General features: G+C 45.6%; 1 protein-coding gene across 1 annotated transcript in view; it reads left to right on the top strand.

Annotated features, from left to right (window-relative positions):
* Nucleotides 1-479: 479 nt before the first annotated feature.
* LOC144770853 (killer cell lectin-like receptor subfamily B member 1) overlaps nucleotides 480-24,592 on the top strand; it is a 73,012-nt gene continuing 48,899 nt past the window's right edge. Inside the window, exons 1-2 of the mRNA XM_078655633.1 lie at nucleotides 480-864; nucleotides 23,760-23,846. Of these exons, the coding sequence (XP_078511759.1) occupies nucleotides 774-864; nucleotides 23,760-23,846 (178 nt within the window). The 5' untranslated portion in view covers nucleotides 480-773. The remainder of the gene's footprint in view (nucleotides 865-23,759; nucleotides 23,847-24,592) is intronic.

Genomic DNA, 24,592 nt, shown 5'->3' with positions numbered 1-24,592 from the left:
TAGTTAGTGCAACTAACTATATATGGAATTTCATTAGTTTTATGTCAATAAAATGTCCAGCTAACTATATATGGTCTCTAACCTATGGTTTTTTCAGTGAATATATATATATATATATATATATATATATATATATATATATATATATATATATATATATATATATAGTTGGATTTAATTGCAGTAAATCTTATGCATTGAAACTTACCTTCTTGAAATGTGGCTACAGGTATTGCTGTGTACACTGAGACCTTATTGTAAGTCTGTGAGGCTATGTCCATGGGTTAGGGTTATGCTTGTTGTATTGTGCACCTGCATCATTAAAGCATCCTTTTTCACACACACCAGAGCAGCGTGTTGACTTGTGTTAAACCATCTCCTGATCACACGTCTTGGTATGAAACCCCCCACCTACAGAACACACCGCACCGCCCTCCTTGGTTAGTTCTGATGATAGAAGTATTTCCCCCAAAACCAAAAGAGATTGGTAATTCTTGCCTGACAGCTATAAGCTAGGAGTGTTTGTTTCGATTTCCCATAACCCTGGCATTGTTTGTCACCCTTGGCCACAGGTACTTTCATAGCACTTCCTGTCCGGCCGCCCCCACAGCCGCTTCCTCCTCTGCTCGGTTTGTAACTGGAGCATTCTGTGGTTCCTGTGGTCTGCCCTTCCTGTGAGTGCACAGGGGAGCTTGTTTCTGTGAGCAGACCTCCCCTGCAGCCCCAGGGCTCCACCAGCAGACCCTTCCCCGCTCCCTGGGACTGCAGCACTGATGGCAGAGGAGAGAGGCGGGTACCACGCAGGGCATCCGTGTGGATGCCAGGCTGAGCGACCCGGAAACGGCTCGAAATCACAGGAGCAAGGTGAGCAGGCGGGACATCTCCTCCTTAGAGAGAACTGCAAACCACCCATGCAAACTGGGTCATCTGATAGGGAGAGACTTTGGTAATTGTTACTTTGATGAGATGCGTAGATAAGACACCAGAGTAACTACTGAAAGATGTGTCAGATTGTTAACTCATGACATTAACAGCGATATAATTTTGTTCATTTATAAGGTGCACAATAAAGGTATATTGTGCCTTTCTGTTCAGATCACACGAGCTGTCATGTCTCAGCTCAGCGGCGCTGATGTTATTCACGTCGCACAGATGAAAGGCGGCCCTGGGTCTGGACAGCGACAGGGACCTCTCATTCTGCTTTATTCAGTATAGAAGCTCTTGAACCCGCAGTGAGGGTGAGTGACCTCAGCGTGAGCCACGTTTTAAGGCGCTGCCCAGCCCAGCAACCATCTCTGATATCAGTTAAAGGGGACATTTGTCTTTCGCTCAATGTTCGTTTTTGACGCAAAATCTTTTTCACTTTCCCCCTCGGTGTCTCACACAAAGACATTCTGTTTATTTTCAATGTATCTCTCTTTCTCTACTGCATCTTCCCTTTATCTTTACTTGCTGTTTTCTCTGCCTTCCTTGTCTGTCTCGATCACTTGTCATTTTGGTTCAGTTGAGATCTTTATATTTAAAACTTTTTACAGTTTTAGAAAAATACAAGCTTTAGAAAGGCTGATAGATCATTTACATTACTACACATTTTACAGTATTTCACTCTGTTATGATGTGTATACACAGTGGTTGAAGTGGGGGGAAAAGTAGGGGAACTGTGGACGGAGAATCAGGGGCGGAAATAACCCGAGGATCGGGTCAGTGGGCGGAGTCAGAAGTGTGGCTTGAAACAGCAAAACATCTCAACTTTTAGCATTTGTTTGGCATTTCTCCGATAGTTACAGGTTATTACATTATTTACATATTAATATTTAATTCAGCCAATGAATAAACATCTTGGTTTAAGGTCATTAACATTAAATCCTTGCGTGCTGCCGTTGAACGTCGCGCGCACTACCTTCCTAGTGCTGCGCACGTTCAACGGCCGACGCGGCCCCGCCTGCACAAGGAAACACCCGCACCGCGGCGGAATTACCGCCGCCGTTAACGAGTTAAAATACATTCACAAAGTGGGATACAGTTCCAATCTGTTTTCTGTTCAAAAACTTTTATTCGATTTACTTTTAGATAATCATGAAAAGTACATCATACAATTTAAGTACAGTTGTATAAAATCACCTTATTACATTACATTATAAAATACCAGATAAAAAAGACTTTACATGACATCTATATACAAATTAATTCAAATATGCATAAATCAGTGAGACATTAACCCTAGTTTGTTGCGAGTCATTAAACATGATTTTAAAAAAAGAGCCACATTCTTTGCCACGTATTGTGAATCTAGCAACAGAAGTGCCAGAAATGCTGGACGACAGGTCCTTAACCCCATTTGGCGCAAGAGTGGAATAATCCAACGCTTGCGCGCTTGCTTATAGTATCGACAAAACAAAATAAGATGAATAGTCGATTGGGGAGATTCTTGGTCACATGGGCATTTGTTTAAATCGTGGGACCAATTTGAGACAGTGGGGAAAGTGACAAGACGAAAAAATAGATTAAAACGAAACCTTGTCAGTAAATATTTTTCATGATTGGATAGATAAAAGGTAAGGTAGGGCTGGATACCAACAGATGCTTGGACCATCAGTACTTGCACGTTTGTTTGCTTGGTTACTTCAAGAGAGAGACGTAATTCCCTTAGATGGTTGAGACATAGGTTTTTCAAAGCACTTCTGCTAATGTCAACCAATGTAGAGGGCTCAGTGAAGTATTGTGTGCAGTTCAGGTCCTCTAGAAAATTGAAAACATACATTAACCATGGAATTTTCTTCCAGCGCACCATATTTCAGCAATCAGAAATCAGGGAGCGTGTTAGGTGGCATTGTGGCTTGTTCCAGATACGGTGCCATAGGAGAATTGGCTGACATTTGATGTTATCAGAAAGATAGTCTATGCCAAGCTCGATATGGCATCCGTAAATTGGAGCACTAGATGGAAGTGCCAATAGGTATTTTAGGAAGCCGTTTTGGACTTTTTGCAATTCGTCTGTGGGTGCATAACCCCAGACACCTGCGCCATAAGTTGCTATGCTGTGACATTTAGCATGGTAGATTTTTAGCAATTCAGATGGGGCAGGTTTGCCCAACTTCCTAGAAAGGGAGACAAGCGCCGAGGTCGCTCTCTGATAGAGCAGCTTCCTACTTGCCATCCCTCTTTTCCAAGACAATTGGTCGTCAATTAACATACCTAAATATGGGTATTCCCTAACTCGTTCTAATCTGACTTGCTCAATATAGAGAGGTTTAGGATTCTTTACCTTAGGTCCTGTATACATAACAAAGGTTTTGCTTTTATTCACTTTTAACCCCAGAGAAAGCATAAACTGGCAATACTTGTCCACTTGTTTCTGTAGCTGGACTAATGTTCTGGCTAGTATGACAGAGTCATCAGCATAGAGTAATGCTGGGATAGGGCGATGACTAATGGTAGGTAGATCCTGGTTCCTTACTAGCATGGCTGTTTCCAGCCCGTTAGTATATAAATTGAACAAAAAGGGAGCCAGGACACAACCCTGCCTGACTCCTCTTGTAATTGAAAATGAGGGTGAGAGTTCTCCGCCTATCCCATATCTTACACAAGCCGTGGCGTCAGAGTAGAGCTCACGTAAAAACTTGATGAGTGGGGGATCGACGCCCAGTTCTTCTAAGATGGACCACAATCTGGCATGTATTACGCAGTCAAACGCCGCACTAAGGTCGACGTAGACCAGGTAAAGGTTACCCCCTTTTGCCCCCACATATTTGCCTATTAAGAGGGTTAGATTTAGAGCCTGTTCCACAGTGCCAAGCTCCTCCTGGAAACCATACTGAAGGTCGGTCATGATGTTGTTCTCTGACGCCCAATCCTGGAGGCGTTCCAGAATCAGGCGTCCCGCGACCTTCCCCAAGGAGTCCAGGAGGGAAATAGGCCTGTAACAGGCTGGATTATTTCGATCACCCTTCTTAAAGATTGGAAGGAGTATGGAAGAGGACCAGGAGTCTAATAAGCCAATTTTTGATACTGCCGCCATCACCTTAGTGACAATGGGGGACCACAGGTCTATGTTGGTAACAAAGATGTCAAGGGGGACTCCGTCAGGGCCAGGAGCCTTTCCGGTTTTTGAGGAAGATAAGGCTTGTATGATCTCACTTAGACTAAAGCGGAGGTCTATTGGGAATAGCTGCATCCTGGAAGAGTCGGCGGTCATCGTGACCTGTGTTGTGCAGACCGAAGGGGAGCCACTGAAGATCTTTGAAAAGTGGGTCACCCATTCGTCTGCAGTCACCGCCACGTCCAGGTGCTGGTGTGAATTTACATCGGCCAAAGAAGGAGATTTAACTACCCGCCAAAACTGGGAGCTGTCCTTACTCTGGCAGCTCGCATGTAATTGGGCCCATAATTTTTTCTTTTGTTCCCTTTTACAGTTATTTTGGGCCTGTTTGTACTCTAATCTAAGTTTGGCTATTTCATTTTTATCTCTGACAGGATTATGTATTGCCTTTTTTAGGGCAGATAGTGCTTTACGACAGGCTGAGTTAAACCATCTTGGGGAAGTCTGATTTCCCGGTTTGTGATGACGGAGTAACTCGGCCTGTATAGTATTTAGAATCTCCTGAAAACTAGATATGATCAGCTCAGGTGGAGATTCATCCGCCAGGCAGATATTTATCCAGGGAAGTGCCTTGGATACAACCTTACTGGTAATTATTGTGGGATCAACCTTGGACCATTTCACAGAAAATCCATTGGTTCTATCCATGGCCAAAGATTTCTGGGTCAGTAAACTCTTCCTATTTGACTGGAGATCTTCCGTAATTATCTTAAGGATGATACTATTCGGAAAGTGGTCACCTGAGATCTCCGAGCCAGTGGTAAACTTAAGAACTTTGCCCTTTAAAATATGAGAACATAAAATAAAGTCTATAGTACTTGAAAAACCCCTTCCATGGAAAGTGGGTCTGAAGTCTACAGGGGGGTCTACGGGATCGTTAGCGTACATCAGTTCTGATAAAATAAGACTGTCATTGAAAGAATCACCTAATTGGGAATGCGAGAAGTGAGTCAATGGACAGTGGGATACAGTTCCAATCACAGACGCTTAAAAGTGGAAGCACAAGCCATTTGTCTCCAAGCCGTACAGTTTCTGTCATCTGCACTTCTCCCTTTTTTATATGAGAGAAGTTCAAACATGAATGGCAAAATATTCTAGATTGCGCATGTTTTCCACATAAATATGGCTCTGCCACATTTGCCACATAATACATCATCTGCTGCATAATCTGGCGATTTTAACAAAAAAAAATTGTTTGTAGCTCAAACGGATCAAAAGTTACAAAAAAATGTGACTTGTGTTGCTGCGAGGTGGAGGGCCCCGTGCAAAGGTTGACTGGTCACCTTTCTCACTGCTGCTCTTGTATGTTACACTAGTACTAATGAGGCAAAAGCTTTGCAGTGACTGTTCGTATGTGTAAAAATATCAAAATAATAAAGTATCAAATAACCTACCATGTTATGCTGCAGTGTTTTTATTCAACACTGCAGCATCATTTTGTCTTCCTTTGCTGCACAATTCCAGTGGCCCCAAAGTAGGCAGCACATGTTAAAAGTGCTTGAGCATGAAAGAGACAGACCATGACGTTTGTGAACTTAGTTTGGTGTGCGTGCAAATCCTGCACTGACAATCATTGGTGAGTTGCACTACTACTGCTGAAACAAGGCCAATGGAGGCCCCAATGGGAGAATCAGACTATCCTCTAGTTGCCCTTTGACCTCAATGACAGAGTCACTGTTTCTCAAGGGTGTGCAGCTTCGTCGACCTTTCCACAAGAATGGAGGTGAACGTCAGGATGGATTGTGGTGGACAGGGCTTCAAGGTCAACTCACAGTGGCCACCACTAGGGCCCACCTGCTGGTGCTAAGAGACCAGAGCTTCTAAGATCTAGCGAGGCCTTCTAAGGTCTAGCAGAGGAATGTGCATCCTCAGGAGAGTGGGCTAGTGGCTGGTCATGAAGGCTGAACCTGGTTCCCGAGTTCCAAATTTGGCAGCTCTGGCCATAGTGCCACATCCTCTCTCCCCTAAAAGCTTTCTGACCCACTGAAAGAAAATTGCACTGCCTTCAGCTGCAGCCTAATTGTGCCCTGTTATAAACACATGAGTGTGACTCATTTCAAATTATGCACTTCACAAGTGAAATACGCTGCCTGAAAAAAAGGTGCCAACAACCTGGAACACGCTAACACTCATAGGGAAAGCAAAACTTAGTAAAACATGTGAAATGTAAGTTGGAACAACATGGTTACCTTAATGATCTTAAACTCATTATTCAGAAATCAAGGAGTGTTCTAGCCTGAAAAGGTAATTACATGAATACAAGGCCCAGAAGGGACCTGTGTCAATGTACATCGCTTATATCCTTACATAGGATAAGCAGTATGGTTAAAAAAACATGTCCCTGAACACAGACAGAGCAGCAGTACGCATTGCATACACTAAAATCAGGAAAACAGCTGAAACGGATCACAATAAGCGTTTTCCACAGTCATTAATTAAAGGGTTCAGGTTTCTTCTGTTTCTCAAGTTACTTGATGTTTGTTTCTATAGAGCACAGAGTTCAGCGTCTGACAGTCCGGGCTGCTCTGGCAGCGAGAAAAGAGCAGGACTGCAAAGGAGGGGCTGGGGACCCGTAGGCAGGCATGAATTGACTAGGCGCCCCCCTCGCCTAGAGGAGGGGCGCCCTTAGTCGCGCCATGAAACCGAGCTTCAGTTAGAGGCAGGGCCGGACTGGGAACCGGAAACCGGCCCAGGCAAAGTGCTCGGCTGCCCCCCCCCCCCCTCCCCCCGGGGGGTTGGGGGGTGCGACCGCACTCTTTGCTAGGGCCGGTTTTCGGCCGATTTTGTTACAGTGCCGTTTTTGCAGCTATGCTGCAAAGAACGACCCTGTAAAAAACCGGCCCCCAGGGGCCCAAAACCGGCCCCCACCCTCGCGGCCGACCGGGGGATTGCCCGGTGCCTGCAACGGCCAGTCCGGGCCTGGTTAGAGGGCCTGCTTTCAGTGGCCAGATTTCTTGATGACGTGTGGGTACACGTTTCAAAACCCAAACTTACCGCATTTAGGTTTATAAGGCGGCGTCCCTCGGATCGCCTCCTCTTTGTCTCCTTGGACCCAGACAAGCCGATTTTGGATATTTTTTGGGCCCAGTGGGCGCTGAGGCGTGTCAGAAGTGAAGGGGAGTGAGTGTTTCATTTTGCGCATACTAAATGATTTCCAGGAGAGGCTGGTGGGGCTGAGAAGGCACTGGGTACAGGGACCAGCGGAGAGCCTCTTCAACTGCAGCCTCCTTTCCCTTATTTTCCAGGTCTAGTAGGGTGGAGAATGGAAGGGTGGAGTCGGACAGGATTTCCACACTGAAGCAATCTTTGTCTTTTCCTGCTGGCGTCATCAGTTTGGGTGAGCCTGAAAATAAGGGCCAAGGCATCCTGATGTGACCGTTGTATTGGTCACAGAGGGGGCAGGCAGGTAGCATCACTAGATGAGGTGTCAATCACTGCAGGGCCGAAATAGGTTGACATTTCTGCAAGCGTGCTGAAGATTGGCGGCCCCTTCAGTATTGCTGGGCAGGACCCTGCCCCAGACACTGAGGGGGAGGGGAAGGGAGTGGCGACTGCTGAGGCAATCCTGGATGTGCTCCGCACAGGGCCGGATGATCATGTAATCACTTTCAAGCATGGACCATTCCTGCCGTACTGGGACGCATTTTTAAAATGAAAAAGTAAGGGAACGGATTGTATTAAATTTAAAAAGAAGGGGCATTCCTTGCCCTGCTAATCCCACCCACTCTGACCCCTGTGTTCACGGTAGGGTGACTAATCGTTGCTCTTGAGAGTCCATTCAACAATCCTGATTGCCCTAGTGCTATGAGGTATGAGGTCACAGAGTTCAGGAGGATTGAACGGTTACTGGAGAGCAGGAAGGGAGCTTTGCTTCACAGCTAGTTTGTTTAGGCAATAAACTTGTGTAAACTTCACCTTCTCGTCAAATTGTTTACTTTAGTTTGGTGGCAAGGGCCTGCTTGAATTTCAAAGCCAGCTGTGGTGGAAGCCGAACTCGTTTATTGGACACATTCTGTGTACTTACAGGGTACGTCATGCTTGGTGTTGCAATCAGATAGAAAAAAGATTTCATGGTCTGACGCCATTGTAGTGGTATCTGGCGTGCACATGAATGGTATTGCGAGTTGGTGGGAGTTATCGGTGCTTGCTCTGAAGATACTGGCCATCACTGTGAGCCGAGTCGCGCAATCATTGTGCACGTGTTACGACCGGTAGCCGAGACGTGTGACCGCTGTGCTCCCGCTGGGAGGCACAAAGAGCTGTTAGATAGGTGCTGGGATGACAGTTGAAAGTTTTACACATGCAGATTGTGAGCAAAAGAAGCATTTGGTGAAAGGGAGTGCAGCACAGACCACTGACACTTTTATATGTGTGAAAAAGGCTGCTTTATTGAAACAGGTGTGCATCACAAAATAACCTAGGCATACCGCCTTACAAAACTAAAACCTCACTAGAGAAGTTTGGAATCTACCATTCCTTTCCCCACCCGTAAGTTCCCACACCCCACATAACGTAACCCAGCAATCATCTACATCATGACATACTGCACTCCTGCAATTACAACATTTGAACTTCCCTACCATTTAACAATAAATATATTAACATCTACTAAACTTAACTTCCTATAACGGAACCTTTAACTTCCTGCCTCATTCTCGTGTGACCTTGTTCACACCCACCTTTTCCCCCGGTTCACCTATGGCAACAACAATTACCGTATCTGAACCCTTGAAAACTTGTGGGCAAAGAACCACCAGAAAAAAGGCACTAACTTGGCATTTTTCTGCCACCGCCCGCTGCCTGGCCAGCTCACCTTCATATTCTCAGTGTCAGTGCTAAAAATTCTTTCACCTCCAACAAATATAACACCATCCTGCACCTGGAAAGATGCAACCCATCAACCCTAAAGAAATCTGCCGTCTCGCACCTCAAAGCAGACTACTGCACTCGGCCTAGCCCTTCGTCCCTACAAAACCTTCACATCTTTCTATTAATTGTCCTCCTCGCCTTGTCAAATGTTGCCAGTTTGTTAGCACCCCTCTAATTTGTCCAGGGAACGAATTCCGTCTTTCCTACTAAGCACCCTAACCCTTGCGCTTTCACCTTCTTCAGATCTTTCTTCATGGCCCTTAACAAATGCCAAACCTTTTCCTATGACCATGCTATTTTTGTCTAGATGCACTAAAACACATCAGGGGCATTCTTCCCTTGAACCAGCCTGTCCAAGGTAAGAATCAGCTCTTTCCAGCACTTGCCCCCTTTTCCATGCCTGAAATGGGGTTTCTGGTTTTCAGTCGGAATGCACCCTGTACTAGCAGGAACCCTCACTCTAGTCAGGATCAGTAAAGTACACTCCTAAGTTTGCCTGTGCTCACCCTCTGGTAGCTAGGCACAGAGCAGTCAGGCAAAATTGCAGGGCAATGTGTAAAGCATGTGTGCACGTTTACAGTACCACAATGAAAACACCACAAAAGTACTTCATGCCAGATAAGAAAAATAGCCAATATTTATCTAATCACAAGACCAAATAAAAAAAATCCAATGTACATAAATCAATATATCACTTTAGCAAGGTTTACACATTTAGGTCCATAAAATACTATGAATGCATCACATTTTAGTGCAAAGTACCTGGGATGCGTGAAAATCAAGAAGGGAAAGAGGAGCAGGAGCAGTGAGACGCCGGAAAAAGTAAAGCAATGAACCAGTACCTTACTCTCAGGGAAGGTGATGCGTTGGTTTCTTTCTCGCAGGGATGTGATGGTCTGTTCCTTTGTCTCAGGGGAGGTGATGCATTGGTTCCTTACTGCCAGGCAAGTAAGGTGATGCGTTGGTTTCTTACTGTGCGAGGAGGTGATACATCTGTTTCTTACTGCGAGGGAAGGCAATGCATCGGTATCGAACTGTGAGGGGAGGTGATGCGTTTTTTCTATGGACATCTGGCCTCCGTACCTTACTGCCAGCCTGGATGTAGACTTGAGCACAGGTATGATGCATGGAAAATCCCATCGCACTGGGTTGATGCAGCTGCAGTGAAACAGGCACTGCGTACCTTTTCTAATCATGATGCATCAAATCTTTAGCAGCACAGCAGGGCCTGCATCAGAGTCGGAGTGGGTGTCTTCGACGTCTGAGATATGGTACTCAGGATTCAGGCAGCTGCAATCTTGGAGCTGCACGACAGACACTGCATTGATTTTTTTGCCATGCTGCGGTGATGCATTGTTTTTTCAACCACACAGCAAGCTTGCTGGTGGGAAAAACAGACGCTGACAGATCATTGCATGAAATTCATCTTCTTTTGCAGCAGAAGCCACCACCAAGGACCCAGGACTGAATTTGGCACCACTTGGCTGGTCAGAACCCCCAACAGAGGAGTTCAGGGGCTGCAGGTGAAGGTTTTAATGGCCCTGAGACTTTAACAGGAGTTATACCCCTTTCCACCTTTTAAGTAGGCATATTTCAAAGGATACTCTTTGTAGTGCACAAGGACCTGACGTACCCTGACCTGGCTGCAGACACACTACAGGGGAGTAGAGACAGCATTGTGTGAGGACAGGCACAGCCCTATTCAGGTGTCAGTGACAATTCCTCCCACACTCTAGATCAGAAAGGCTCAACAGCCTGGTGATGGTCCAGCCAGGATATTCAGGGCACACCTCAGCTTCCTTTGTGTGACTGTCTAGAGTGAACACATGTAGGACTTGGCTTTTTCAGAATGTTTACCCCCAGGCAATTTGATTTTTGGCCTCCTGTTTTTTACCCTGTTTTTGTTGGTTTTAGGACTCTGGGCACTTTACCACTGCTATTCAGTGCTAAATGGTATATGCTGTCCCTGTAAATTGTGTTTATGGATTGGTGATTCCATGGTTGGCATATTTGATTTACTGGTAAGTCCCTAGTACAGTGCACTGTGTGTGCCCAGGGCTTGTAAATTGAATGTTACTACTGGGCCTGCAGCACTGATTGAGCCACCCACATGAGCAATCTGTAAATGTAACTCAGACCTACCACTGCAGTGTTTGTGCGCAGTTTGTTACTGCCATGTCGACCTGGCAAGTGCACCCACTTTCCAGGTCCTAACCTTCCCTTTACTTACATATAAGACACCCCTAAAGTAGGCACAAGGTAGCCCTGTGGGAAGGGTGCAGTGTATGTGAAAGATAGGAAATGTCCTGATAGTGAATTACAGTGTATTTTGTTTTTCACTATTGAAAGGTGTTAGAAATGGGGGTCTCTAGTTGGCAATGGTTTGCATCTTTGTCCAAGTAGGGACACTTCTTCCTAGTCAGGGTAAGGGGGATACACTTCCAATATAACCCCTGCTCACCCCCTTGGTAGCTTGGCATGCGCAGACAGGCTTTTATCAGAGGCAGTCTGTAAAGCATTTGTGCATGCATACATTAGCACAGTGAAAACACTACAAATGGACAACACCAGCTTAGAAAAATAAGCAAAACATTATCTAAAGCAACAAGACCAAAAATCCAACATACAATACTGTGTAAATAGTTACTGTGCAAGATAACCTTTAAATTGTAGGAATCATGTGAAAACACAATTCCTCTGACTATGTAGCTCTGTTCCGGGCTACCATGATACTGAACACGATAGAGCAGAGTTCTTCAATCTGTGGGGCGCGCACTCCACCCTAAAATCCGACCTTTGTCCTCTACTGATTCTTCAAACAAACGGCAGAGTGGAGCTGCAGGGGCCCTAAGAAGGGGTGAAAACCATCAAAGCCTCATTAACAAGAAAAAGGTCTTTTAAAGACCTATGAAATACTCAGGTGGGCTGTGTGCGCGCTGGGATGCTGTCTTATCAGGCTGCCACACACAGGGTTTGGGGGGGCTATCGTGGTTAATTCCTACAGCTGAAATTCTTTATCTGCAGTGGGAGGCAAGGAGCCCCCTTTGCTAAAACTGAAAGCAACAACTTCATAGCAGAGGAGACTCCTTGCCTTACACTGCAGATGAAATGAATGTCTGTTACTTGCTTTCAGTTTTAGCAGAGAAGGCTTTCTGCCTCCCACTGCAGCTGAAGCATTTCAGCTCTTGGAATTTAACCTCGTCCAGGGAGGGATAGCTCTTCCCAGAAAGGTGACAATGCTGCTTTTTACACTGGCAGGAGAGCAATGATCACAGGGCTAAAAGGGTTTTAAGTTGCCAACAGACAAATCCTCAGGTGTTTAAACAGCCTGCAAATTGCTTCTCTTGACACTAAATATGGGTTATAAAGAAGTACGTATTCATTTATGATATGACTTTTCTGTCTTTATTCCCTTTTATAATCAGTCATATCATTCAGGCAGGCCTAAAACACAATTTAAAGTGCTTTCTATTTATATTTGCTGTTCAGAGTATGCACAGATAAGTGCTGAAATTAGAGCTTTAGGTGACTGCTTATTTTTGTCCCACCTGGGACATCAATATAATGAGCTGGCAACCCTAATCATAAAACTGGAAGTTTGATGCAAAATCAGCCCAGTATTTATTTTCTCCACCCTCGATCCCTGGTTAATGCCATAATTGCAATAGCAATAGTTTAACATATCTGAAACCCTGCGCTGCCGTCAATAGCATGCTGAGTTACTGCAAGTGTCTGGGAATGCACCCTGCATTCAGACAACTTGCTCCTCATTCTCGCCCTTCACTTTCATGCTCACCCTGCACTCACAGCGTTCACAATTCCCTCACAATGACTCCCATTCACCCTGTACTCAGTGATCACTCTGCTCTCACAATGCACTGGCGCGGTTTTCCCTGTACCTCAACCTGCAGCCACACAAGCACACTACCAACCCTGAACTCATGTGACACTTCACTCACCTGTCCCCCTCACTGCTCAATCTGCAATCTCACTAAAACAAGCCCATCACTAACCATGCATTCAATAGTCCCACTCTGCACTAACATGCACACCCAAATTCATATGGTCACCTCACTCACCCTGCAGTCACTCCACTTACCCTACTCTCACACTGTCACATACCTCACTGTGCACTCACATGAACACTCCTGCCACCCACGCAGCACAGAGGGTTATTGTGCCTGCTACAAAGAAGGTATACCATGCAGATCAAAGAACTGAGGAGCATATGTTCAAGGAAGTTGCGGAGTGAGGCGTTAGCAGTCATGGGTTAAGACCTCTCTCCGCCACTTCAGAAACAGAAGGCTGCACCATATTTACAACAATATGGTGCAGCCTTGCGTTTTCCCTGCACTGGCGCTACACTTAGTAGTGTAGCGCCAACGCAGACACCCTTGCACCATAGTGCAAGGGTGTCTGGGTGCAAGGAAAAGATTGTTTATGTAGAGGAGGGGGACCTTCCTGTACATAAACAATCTTTAAATGCCATTTGTCCCACTTCCATGTGTGCTGCTTAATGCAGCACACAGAAATCACAAACTAGATTACAAATACAAGGCATTTTGCTTTTACCATGTGTACTGCACAAGGCAGTACACATGGATGAAGCAAAAATTAGGAGAAATAATGCATTTCTCCTAGTTCCACCAGCTTAAGACCAGGTTTTCCCTGTTCTTAATTTTTACGCTGCCTCACTTTTACACTGCCCTTGTAAATAGGGCGCAACATCAAAATCAGTGCCTGTGCAGTGGAACGCCCACCGCAACACCCTCTGCCCACCCTTTCACGCTAAGCATAGCATGAAAGGGGGCCTTATTTACAAGGCAGCGTTAAGCCAAGTTAAGTGGCTTAACTCTGCCTTGTAAATACGGCAATGCCCCTATCGCCACCACAACGTCGTAAAAAGTGACGGTGTGGTGTCTATAGGGGCTTGTACATATGCCCCTGAGTATGATGAAACAATGAGTAGCACTATAAAAAAATTATATGTTTGCCAGAAAGGTGTTATAGAGAGATGAGGTGCATTGTTTGTGAGTGGTAGTGAGGGAATTCATGGAGAACGAGGAAACCCTCATTGTTTTGAACGGTATTTGCCGGATATGGGCCGGGATATGCCAGTGTCGGTCAATTATGTAGTGTACCAGATGCCAGAAATTTCTGTCAGGTGGTGGGGGGGCCCGACATTTAAAAAAATGTAGCTTGGGGGGCTCAACCTTCAAAAGTTTGAAGACCTCTGCGATAGAGTGTAACAATTCCAGCTAACCGTGTCTGTACAGGTCAGCTTAAGCATCGATGGACTCGGAGACAGTACCTTTCTAGTTGTGGCCAAGGCACCGATGCCAGTCATAGGGGCAACCGTTGTGGTTGCGATGTGAGATGGAAGCATTGCATCATGCGGTGCAAGCAGCGACTCAGAGTCAGTGAGACCAGGGTTGAGTTGTGAAGCGAGGCGGTGCTCTCTGTGGTGCCTTCAGGACACAGAATACTGCGACGGTCTCGGTGACAGAGATGGTTGCCCTTTTCTTCTGTGGCGATTAAAACCATCAGCTCCAGAGACGGTCCCCAGAAGGATGGTGAGGTCTTTGCTGTCCATGAGACCTCTTGAACAGGGGGCAAGCTCCACGTCAAGTCCTTAGAGACACTTTGCAGCAGGATACACACACAGTTCCTCTCCTTGTCAGAAACAGCTACTGCAGGCCAACTCCAGACAGCACTCCAGCTTCTTCCAGCTCTTCTCCTTGGCAGAGGTTCCTCTTAATTTCCAGAAGCAGTCTAAAGTTCGTGGGTCTGGCCCCCAACATTTATACACCAAAATCCTTTGTTCTCTGCTGGCAGAGAAGCCCTGTGCCCAGTCAAAACCAGTTCTGTCCTCTCTGGTGTAACTTCCTGTCAGGAGGTGGAGACAGCATTGTGTAAGGCAGACCAGGTCCATTCAGGTGAGAGGAAATCTCCTCCCTACTCTAAATGCAGCCCAGGCCTATTCAGCCCACGCCTGACTCACCCTGGAAAGACAGTACACACCTAACCCCCCACCCCCGCCAAGTGGCTGTCTGAAAAGAATGCACATCCCCAGCGCCTGTCACTCCAGAACCAGACAGTCAATACAAAAGTAAGCTGAGGCACACTGGATGGCTAAGCAAGAAAATACCTACTAAGAATATAAAAATGCATCTTTAGTAAAGACTTAGCCATTGTGTGTGCCTCTGCTGGTTTGTGGATTGACTGTCTGACTTTGGAGTACCAGGGGCTGGGGATGTGCATTCTCTCAGACAGCCACAGGGGAGGGGGTGTGGGGGGAGGGTGGATGTGTGTCCTGCCTTTCCTGAATGAGTCAGGGCTGGGCTGAATAGACCTGGGCTGCATTCAGAGTAGAGTGATCAGTTGTCACTAGCACCTGAATAGGCCTTTTCAGCATTTAGAGTGGTGGGAAGAGATTTCCCTTGCACATGAATAGGCCCTGTCTGCCTTAGATAGTGCTGTCTCCAACTCCTGTTGGGGAGCTGGGCCAGAGAGGACAGAACTGGTTTGGGCTGGGGACAGACACTCTCTGCCTTCATTGAACAAAGGATTGATGGTATGAATATTGGGACCCATATCCCAGAACTTTAGATTGTTTTAGAACCTGCCAGGAAGAAGCGCTGGAAAAGCTGTCAGGAGGAACTGCCACTTTGCTGCGTACTCTGATGTGTTAGCCTGCTGCTTGTTGCTTCTGTCTTGGGCAGGGAAAGGACTGGATTGCACTTTCATCATCCTTCTGTTAGAGTTTTCCCCAAGGGCTTTAGGTAGAGCTTGCCTTCTTTTGGAAGTCTCTGGGAGATAAAAGACATTTAGTGTTCTTAAAACCTTTTGTGTCCATTTTACATGTGAAAAAGGGTAGCCTTTAGTCACTGTCTTCTTTTTATATCCAGCTGTTGTGTTCCCTCCTCTGCTGTGCAAGCATTGTGAATGCAATATTAAGTTGACCATGTTATTGCACTGTGTAGTAGTTTTCGGCCAGGTTTACTAAAGACTTACTTGACAAACCTGCCTTTCTCTAAGAAACATGACTTGATTTATTATTATTTCCATGAGTTTGAAAAATCTAAAAACTGTTGTAAACCTGAACGGTTTTAGTGCTGTCTTAATCTAGAAAGGGTTGCCACAAGACTGCCTACAAAACCCCTCATAAATCAGTCCCCTTTTTGGATTTTGGGAAGGGAATTGCACCTTTTAAATGGATGCTGCTTTTTATACCTAGAGTGGCTTGAGTGTTTGTATTCTGTCTAGTACATATGGCCAGCATATTCGAGTTACTCAGATATGGCAAAGAAGTGGAACAACGCTGAATGCATAGATATTGAGAGGGTTAATGACTGTCAGATACACTTTGTGGCTCTATTAAAAGTCTACACAGCAGTACTTGACTTACATTGGACACCCCTGCTTAAGCCTTTATTCTGCTTCTCAAAAACAAGGCATAAACACTGTTTGCACCCAATGTATATGAATCAAAGGGTTTGAATTGACAGTAATCCAGTCCTTTCCCTGATCTCCACACTTATATTTTCGAAATTGGACTATTGCAATGCCCTCCTGCTGAATGCCCAACAGCAGGTTGTGGATAAACTGCAATTAGTCCAAAATGCAGCGGCCAGGGTACTTCTTTCCATTCCCAAGTATAAATCTGTTGCAGCTGCCATACGTCAACTCCATTGGCTTACAGTTAGAAGCCGCATAAAATTCAAGGCCCTCTGTATTGCATACAAGGCAATACATAACTCAGGCCCTCAATTTTTAAGAAATGCTTTCAGGATTTACATCCCTAGCAGGTCTCTTCGTTCGGCATCTAATTTTCTGCTCCCCCTTCCTCGCACCAGAACAGTTACTTGGGGAGACAGACGTTTTCTGGTAGCTACGGCGAGATTATGGAACTCCCTTCCTCTTTGTATTAAAATCAGTCCAACCTTGTTTATTTTCCGAAAACAGCTCAAAACATGGCTTTTTGATCAATAAATACTTTTTTCTTTTCAGTTTACTGTTCAAATCCTCTGCGCCGAGACACCCTCGGGTATTTGTGCGCATTACAAATTGAATAAACATAAACATAAACATAAACATAAACATAAACAGTAATCTGAAACTGTTTTAGATTTTTATGCATTTGCCTGGCTCCAATGCCTTTTACAGCTTGATATTAGATTATCATAAACATCATTTGAGGGAGACATTCAACTTGGAAAGTCCCTCAATGTCATGGTAATTAAATATCAACCCTTAATCCAGAAGATAGAGTTGAGTACACTTTATTTGTAATGTTTTCTTTGTTCTTGAGAAAGTATCTTTGAAAAACCAGCACATGTTTTGCGAATGTCTAGATCTCTTTATCGGGTGATGATCAATAGAAAGCAAAAATGAATAATATTTAAAACAGATCTCAGACTTAGATCATGATTATAGACCTAGGCATCGGAGTTGCTTTGGGAGAATTCACATCTGACCAGTTAGGCTTGCCATGTGGGGAGCCACAGGACTCCTCGTTGAGTCCTACCCTTTTCAATCTTTTCGTCACCCCAAATACAAGGCTGATCAAGTCACATGGTTTCTCATAGGCAGATGATACCTATATTGTGATATCAGTATCCAGGTATCTAGAAGAAACAGCACTAAAATGTAGCACGTTTATGGCCCAGATAAGTAGCTAGACGGGGGCTAATTTTCTAAAGCTTAACTCCTGGAATATAGAGGTTCTTCTTCTTTGTAACAGCAGCTCATTCTGGGGGCCCAGCAGTGGCCTCAGGAATTGGGAGCCTTCCCTGCTCCAGTCAGGAAAGCTAAGAACTTGGAAATTGTCTTTGACAATACACTGAACTATGAAGGTCAGGTTAATGCTCCTGCCTCTTCTGTATTCTTCATCATAAGGACTAGCCGGACAATCAGCCCTTGTATTCCACCTAATCTACAAATGATGGTTGTGAGTCACAATAGGAACTGAGCTACACTTATGCAAGGGGCCCTGTAAGAAGCAAGAACTGCTGGGAGCCAGAGTGAGAAACTCCTGAGGAGAACTGCCTGTGAACAGCGAGACGACTAGGAAACAAATGTCGTAACGTAAAGTGAAGAGCTCTCTGGGAATATGGGAATCTGAACCCTCTCTCTGTTCCTGTCCATGGTTTCTCTTCCACTGGGACAATATGTGGGGTTTGAATACGCCAATATTAACCTGGCTATACTTTCTCCTTGGAAATTGTAGTTTTATGCCCCAAGGATGGATCTACCCACATCACTGCACACTTCTATAACATAGTCCTTTCACAAAGGCAACAGATGTTCCCATGTCTGAAAGATGGCAAATACATATGCCAAAGTTTTAGCTCTCTCCACTACCCCAGTACAGACATGGCCATATGCAAATCAGTCTGACCCTGTGCCTCATGGGAACAGTCCAGCCCGAACTGCCAAGCCATGTCTTCCTTGGACCTGAAACAAGCATCCTGGGACCGGTTTCGGGTTCAAAACCTTCATCAGCCAGGCTATCTTGAATCCAGTGGCAAAGTGAGCAAGGGACAGGCGCGCAACACCCATTGGCCTCAAAGGGCTTCAGCACCACCCCCCATCTTGTGTGTGGCAGCCCGGGAAGAGACACTTCTAAGAGCCCCTGCAGCTCGACTCTGCCGATTGCCTAAAGATTCAGCCCCCCACCCGAAATTTGTTCTTAGCCCCCCCCTCCTCCCCCGATAAGTTCACTCTAGTTGCGCCTCTGGCAAGGGACCATCAAAATCCCCATCCCCAACCGAGAGAGGAACGAGATAATCACACATCTCTGATGAAAAGCACTATCGCACAATCAATGGGGTGAAAAAATGCAACACCACAAGACCTCGGAGCTCATGTATTTCTTGCGTTAGGCAAAGAAGGCAACACTGTCATAGCCCCGGTCCTCACAAACATCTTTTACAGCGGCATTTGGTAGCATGAACGGTATGTGATAGGTCAACCACATGTACAGTGCATCACAGTGACTTTAGACTGGACGACCTTAAACAGTAAGCGTGTGGCACTGTTTTATCAGTCATAAGGTACAGTGGCTGTCCGTTGTATGAGTCAGCTTGCACAGTGTGCGGCACAGCTATGTACATCTATCTGTTGTCATTATGTCAGACCACATACACGGTATGAGCTTACAATATATAAGTCAGAAGCAGTATGCATTAACGGTATGCCTGGATTTTTACCAAACACCACGCATCTCATTTGTGTCCGGATCTAGAATTATAGCATGAGCAAAATAAGTAACCAAATATTCAGAGATAGATGAGCTGAATATGCTACATCCACGTATACGAAAAAATAATACGTTGTACTATATTATATGCTCCATTCTCAGCATCTGTTCTGCCATTACTTCTCCCAGACTCTCTTCTCTTCCTTTTCATGATCTCTTTCCTCTGCTCACTCCCACCTAACGCTGCCTCTTCCCTTTCTCGGCCACTTCCATTCTAAACCTTCTTCATCTCTCCACTCACCCAATCAGCCAGCCATTCATTTTCACTTGTTAATGGTGTGGGGATAGAGCATGTCCTCTTTCACTTTTTCTTGCTATCACCCTAACAACCCTCGGCACTTTTTCACGCTTTCACCCTAACAACCCTCGGCACTTTTTCACGCTTTCACCCTAACAACCCTCGGCACTTTTTCACGCTTTCACCCTAACAACCCTCGGCACTTTTTCACGCTTTCACCCTAACAACCCTCGGCACTTTTTCACGCTTTCACCCTAACAACCCTCGGCACTTTTTCACGCTTTCACCCTAACAACCCTCGGCTTCGATACACCCGTTCCGGTTCTCTGTCCCCTGCTTGCTTTGTCTGCCTTTCACAAATGAAAGGCAGCAAGTCTACAAGCACGACGTGGTGTAGACATGCTGCCTTTCATTTGTTAATAAAGCACAACTGGGGGGCTGATTGGGAGCCGTTGTTAAACTAATCATGTTAATCGCAGCGCTTGACGGGCGCGAGATTAACATGATTACTTACAAAAACGATTCAGAAAAGGGGGTGGTGATGAACAGAGTGTCTGAATTAAGCAGACCACTCTTACCCAGTCCAAAGATCAGGGCTTGATCCATCACCGTTATTTATCTCACTGCCCCATCCCAGCTCAGAACCTGGCTATATGCAAATTAGTCTGTCCCTGGCCCAGTGCATCATGGGAACAGGGCAGACCAAACTACCAAGCCAATTCTTCACCAGAAAGGAGACAAGCTACCGGGGACCGGTTTCTGGCATTTCAGCCTCTTCGGCCCGGCTTGCTTGAATCCTGATGGAGCAGTGAGAAAGGGACTCATGTCTGAGTATACCCTGCCACACCTATAGTGGCCAAAAACGATTCAGAAAAGGGGGTGGTGATGAACAGAGTGTCTGAATTAAGCAGACCACTCTTACCCAGTCCAAAGATCAGGGCTTGATCCATCACCGTTATTTATCTCACTGCCCCATCCCAGCTCAGAACCTGGCTATATGCAAATTAGTCTGTCCCTGGCCCAGTGCATCATGGGAACAGGGCAGACCAAACTACCAAGCCAATTCTTCACCAGAAAGGAGACAAGCTACCGGGGACCGGTTTCTGGCATTTCAGCCTCTTCGGCCCGGCTTGCTTGAATCCTGATGGAGCAGTGAGAAAGGGACTCATGTCTGAGTATACCCTGCCACACCTATAGTGGCCAAAAACGATTCAGAAAAGGGGGTGGTGATGAACAGAGTGTCTGAATTAAGCAGACCACTCTTACCCAGTCCAAAGATCAGGGCTTGATCCATCACCGTTATTTATCTCACTGCCCCATCCCAGCTCAGAACCTGGCTATATGCAAATTAGTCTGTCCCTGGCCCAGTGCATCATGGGAACAGGGCAGACCAAACTACCAAGCCAATTCTTCACCAGAAAGGAGACAAGCTACCGGGGACCGGTTTCTGGCATTTCAGCCTCTTCGGCCCGGCTTGCTTGAATCCTGATGGAGCAGTGAGAAAGGGACTCATGTCTGAGTATACCCTGCCACACCTATAGTGGCCAAAAACGATTCAGAAAAGGGGGTGGTGATGAACAGAGTGTCTGAATTAAGCAGACCACTCTTACCCAGTCCAAAGATCAGGGCTTGATCCATCACCGTTATTTATCTCACTGCCCCATCCCAGCTCAGAACCTGGCTATATGCAAATTAGTCTGTCCCTGGCCCAGTGCATCATGGGAACAGGGCAGACCAAACTACCAAGCCAATTCTTCACCAGAAAGGAGACAAGCTACCGGGGACCGGTTTCTGGCATTTCAGCCTCTTCGGCCCGGCTTGCTTGAATCCTGATGGAGCAGTGAGAAAGGGACTCATGTCTGAGTATACCCTGCCACACCTATAGTGGCCAAAAACGATTCAGAAAAGGGGGTGGTGATGAACAGAGTGTCTGAATTAAGCAGACCACTCTTACCCAGTCCAAAGATCAGGGCTTGATCCATCACCGTTATTTATCTCACTGCCCCATCCCAGCTCAGAACCTGGCTATATGCAAATTAGTCTGTCCCTGGCCCAGTGCATCATGGGAACAGGGCAGACCAAACTACCAAGCCAATTCTTCACCAGAAAGGAGACAAGCTACCGGGGACCGGTTTCTGGCATTTCAGCCTCTTCGGCCCGGCTTGCTTGAATCCTGATGGAGCAGTGAGAAAGGGACTCATGTCTGAGTATACCCTGCCACACCTATAGTGGCCAAAAACGATTCAGAAAAGGGGGTGGTGATGAACAGAGTGTCTGAATTAAGCAGACCACTCTTACCCAGTCCAAAGATCAGGGCTTGATCCATCACCGTTATTTATCTCACTGCCCCATCCCAGCTCAGAACCTGGCTATATGCAAATTAGTCTGTCCCTGGCCCAGTGCATCATGGGAACAGGGCAGACCAAACTACCAAGCCAATTCTTCACCAGAAAGGAGACAAGCTACCGGGGACCGGTTTCTGGCATTTCAGCCTCTTCGGCCCGGCTTGCTTGAATCCTGATGGAGCAGTGAGAAAGGGACTCATGTCTGAGTATACCCTGCCACACCTATAGTGGCCAAAAACGATTCAGAAAAGGGGGTGGTGATGAACAGAGTGTCTGAATTAAGCAGACCACTCTTACCCAGTCCAAAGATCAGGGCTTGATCCATCACCGTTGTGAGTCCCTTGCTCATTGCACCATCAGGATTCAAGCAAGCCGGGCCGAAGACGGCTGTAATGCCAGAAACCGGTCCCCGGAAGCTTGTTTCCTTCCCAGTGTAAGAATTGGCTTTTGTAGTCTGGTCTGCCCTGTTCCCATGATGCACTGGGCCAGGGACAGACTAATTTGCATACAGCCAGGTTCTGAAACTGGGATGGTGCAATGAGCTAAAAAACGGTGTTGGATCTAGCCCTGATCTCTTGACTGGGTGAGAGTACTCTGCTTAATTCAGAGACTCTGTCCATCACCACCCCTTGTTGTAAATACTTACAAAAAGGGACATCATCTTACCGTTTTCGCGCCGCACGCATTTTAAAAGCGGCGGCGCGAAGGTCCTCAATTGCCAGTGCGCGCGTTGTAATTTATAATGCGCGCTCCAGGCGATAGATGTGCGCGCCCGCTCATCCGCGCAGCTTGGAGGGAACAGTGGTTGTGACTACTTTAGCACTATCCACATTGGATTATGTTAATCCCTGTTCATGGGCTTTCAAAAGAGATTTCTTCTCAAACTTCAGATGCTGCAAAATGCTTCAGCTGGGCTTTTGTTAGGAATTCCTAACCATCAATCTATGTCCAGTTCCCTGGTTAAGCTGCACTGCCTGCCAGCTAAAAAAAGAATTCATTTTAAAGCATGCATCGCTTATAAAGTACTGCATACAATTCGTCCAACCTACCTGTAGAACCGAATTATCTGGTACACTCCATCTAGAGCACTTAGATCTGGCGATGCTAAGTTTTTAGTGCTGTCCAGGATCAAAAGGTGCATTTTAGGGAGGTGGGAACCTCTTTACAGGCATAGCAAAGTTGTGGAAATCTCCTCTTATGAAACTGAAGAACTGCCCAGGCCTTCTTTCCTTCTGGAAGTCTCTCAAATCCTTGCTCTTTTAATCCTTAGAGTGACTCTGTCCTCCCAAAGTCAGAAAACAGCACTGAAACCACTCAGGGCATTTGAGCACTTTACAAATATAAGAAACTAAATGAAACCTAAATCAAATATACATTTACAAATGGCAATGAGTTATATAACTATTTGTCTACAGTTGATTTAGTATAAATAAATATACCCCTCATGTGTGCTTTGTGTCTGATGCTTGGCTCCTAGAATTACCAATTTGACTCAAAAAACTACCCCTCAACAATCACTCCAGGTGCAATGTAGAGGACATCTCACAGGACATTACTGCTTGTCTCAGTCCTGCTTCAGAGTTCTGTTACTAACACACACATGCATGTAAGAACACATGCACATATATGTACACCTTATATGTGGGTTGTTGGAGATGTGGCAGATAATCTTGACCACTTTCTTGCAGCCATCCTCCCTTGAATATTAACACAATGCCTGCACCACAGTTCTGTACAATGTAGGTCTCCTGTTGGGAGCTATTTGACAGTGAACCTCATCTCTCCCCAGTAATTAACAGCTCATTCCAATCCCTTGAACCTGTGTGGAGCTGTGATGACGTTGCAGCTACCTAAATAAAAGGCTAGCATGAGGTTCACCGGGGGCATCTGTCTACGTGGAAGGAGTGTGGCTGTAGTTCTTTCTAATGGTTCTATTTTTATTTTCAGAATCATCCAAAGACCCATTGTTGATTACACTGTTAGAGGTTCTGGCAGCTCTGTTGATGGTGACTGCCATAGCCCTTGGCACACTAAGTAAGTGTTTATTTAAATATTATTATATTGAATAAGTTGGGTTATACATTTACTATCACATGAGTGTACAATTGAAGTATATGTTTAAACATCTATTAAGAAATAGAATTCAGTCTGTTTGGGGCAGCTTTCCCTTTGAGAATTGTGTTGGGAGGTCTGAAGGGGAGCAGAAACGTCTTATTCTCCCTGACAGTAGTGCTTTACTCTTATAAAGGAAAGGTGCTTTAATGTACACAGATCTAAAGCTAAACATACAATTATGAATGTATGTATTTAATATACAGTAGGCAAAACAGTATCAAATAGTACAGGAGTTCCTGTTGGAATGGCAATTTCAAACCCTTTGTAAGAGTGTCCTCACAGATAAGTAAGGCATGAGCCACCTAGCCAAAGAAAAACCACAGTGGGAAACTAACCCCTAAATTTAGTCTGCTGGTAACCAGTGAAAAACTGCCTTAAAAATCACAATATCCCTAACTAGGCTTATTGAAATGACATGAACTTTCTATGATCAACATAGTTAGTCTTACACTCTTGGGCCTTATTCCGAGTACAGCTGTCCCAGGACCGGCGTACTTGCAGTGGTGGTCTTACTACCGCAACCACTGCGGGTCTGCCCGCTGAATTTCAATTGTGGTAGTCTAACCACCTCAGGACCACTGCCACATCCAGGATCCAGGTACCGCAACATGGACACAGCAGAAAGGGGCAGGAATATGCTGGTGGTGCCACTGCTGCACCGCCAA

The sequence above is a fragment of the Lissotriton helveticus genome, chromosome 7, assembly GCF_964261635.1.
Source record: "Lissotriton helveticus chromosome 7, aLisHel1.1, whole genome shotgun sequence".
NCBI lineage: Eukaryota > Metazoa > Chordata > Amphibia > Caudata > Salamandridae > Lissotriton > Lissotriton helveticus.
Note: the sequence above shows the minus strand (reverse complement) of the source record. Positions and strands in the feature narration are given on the sequence as shown.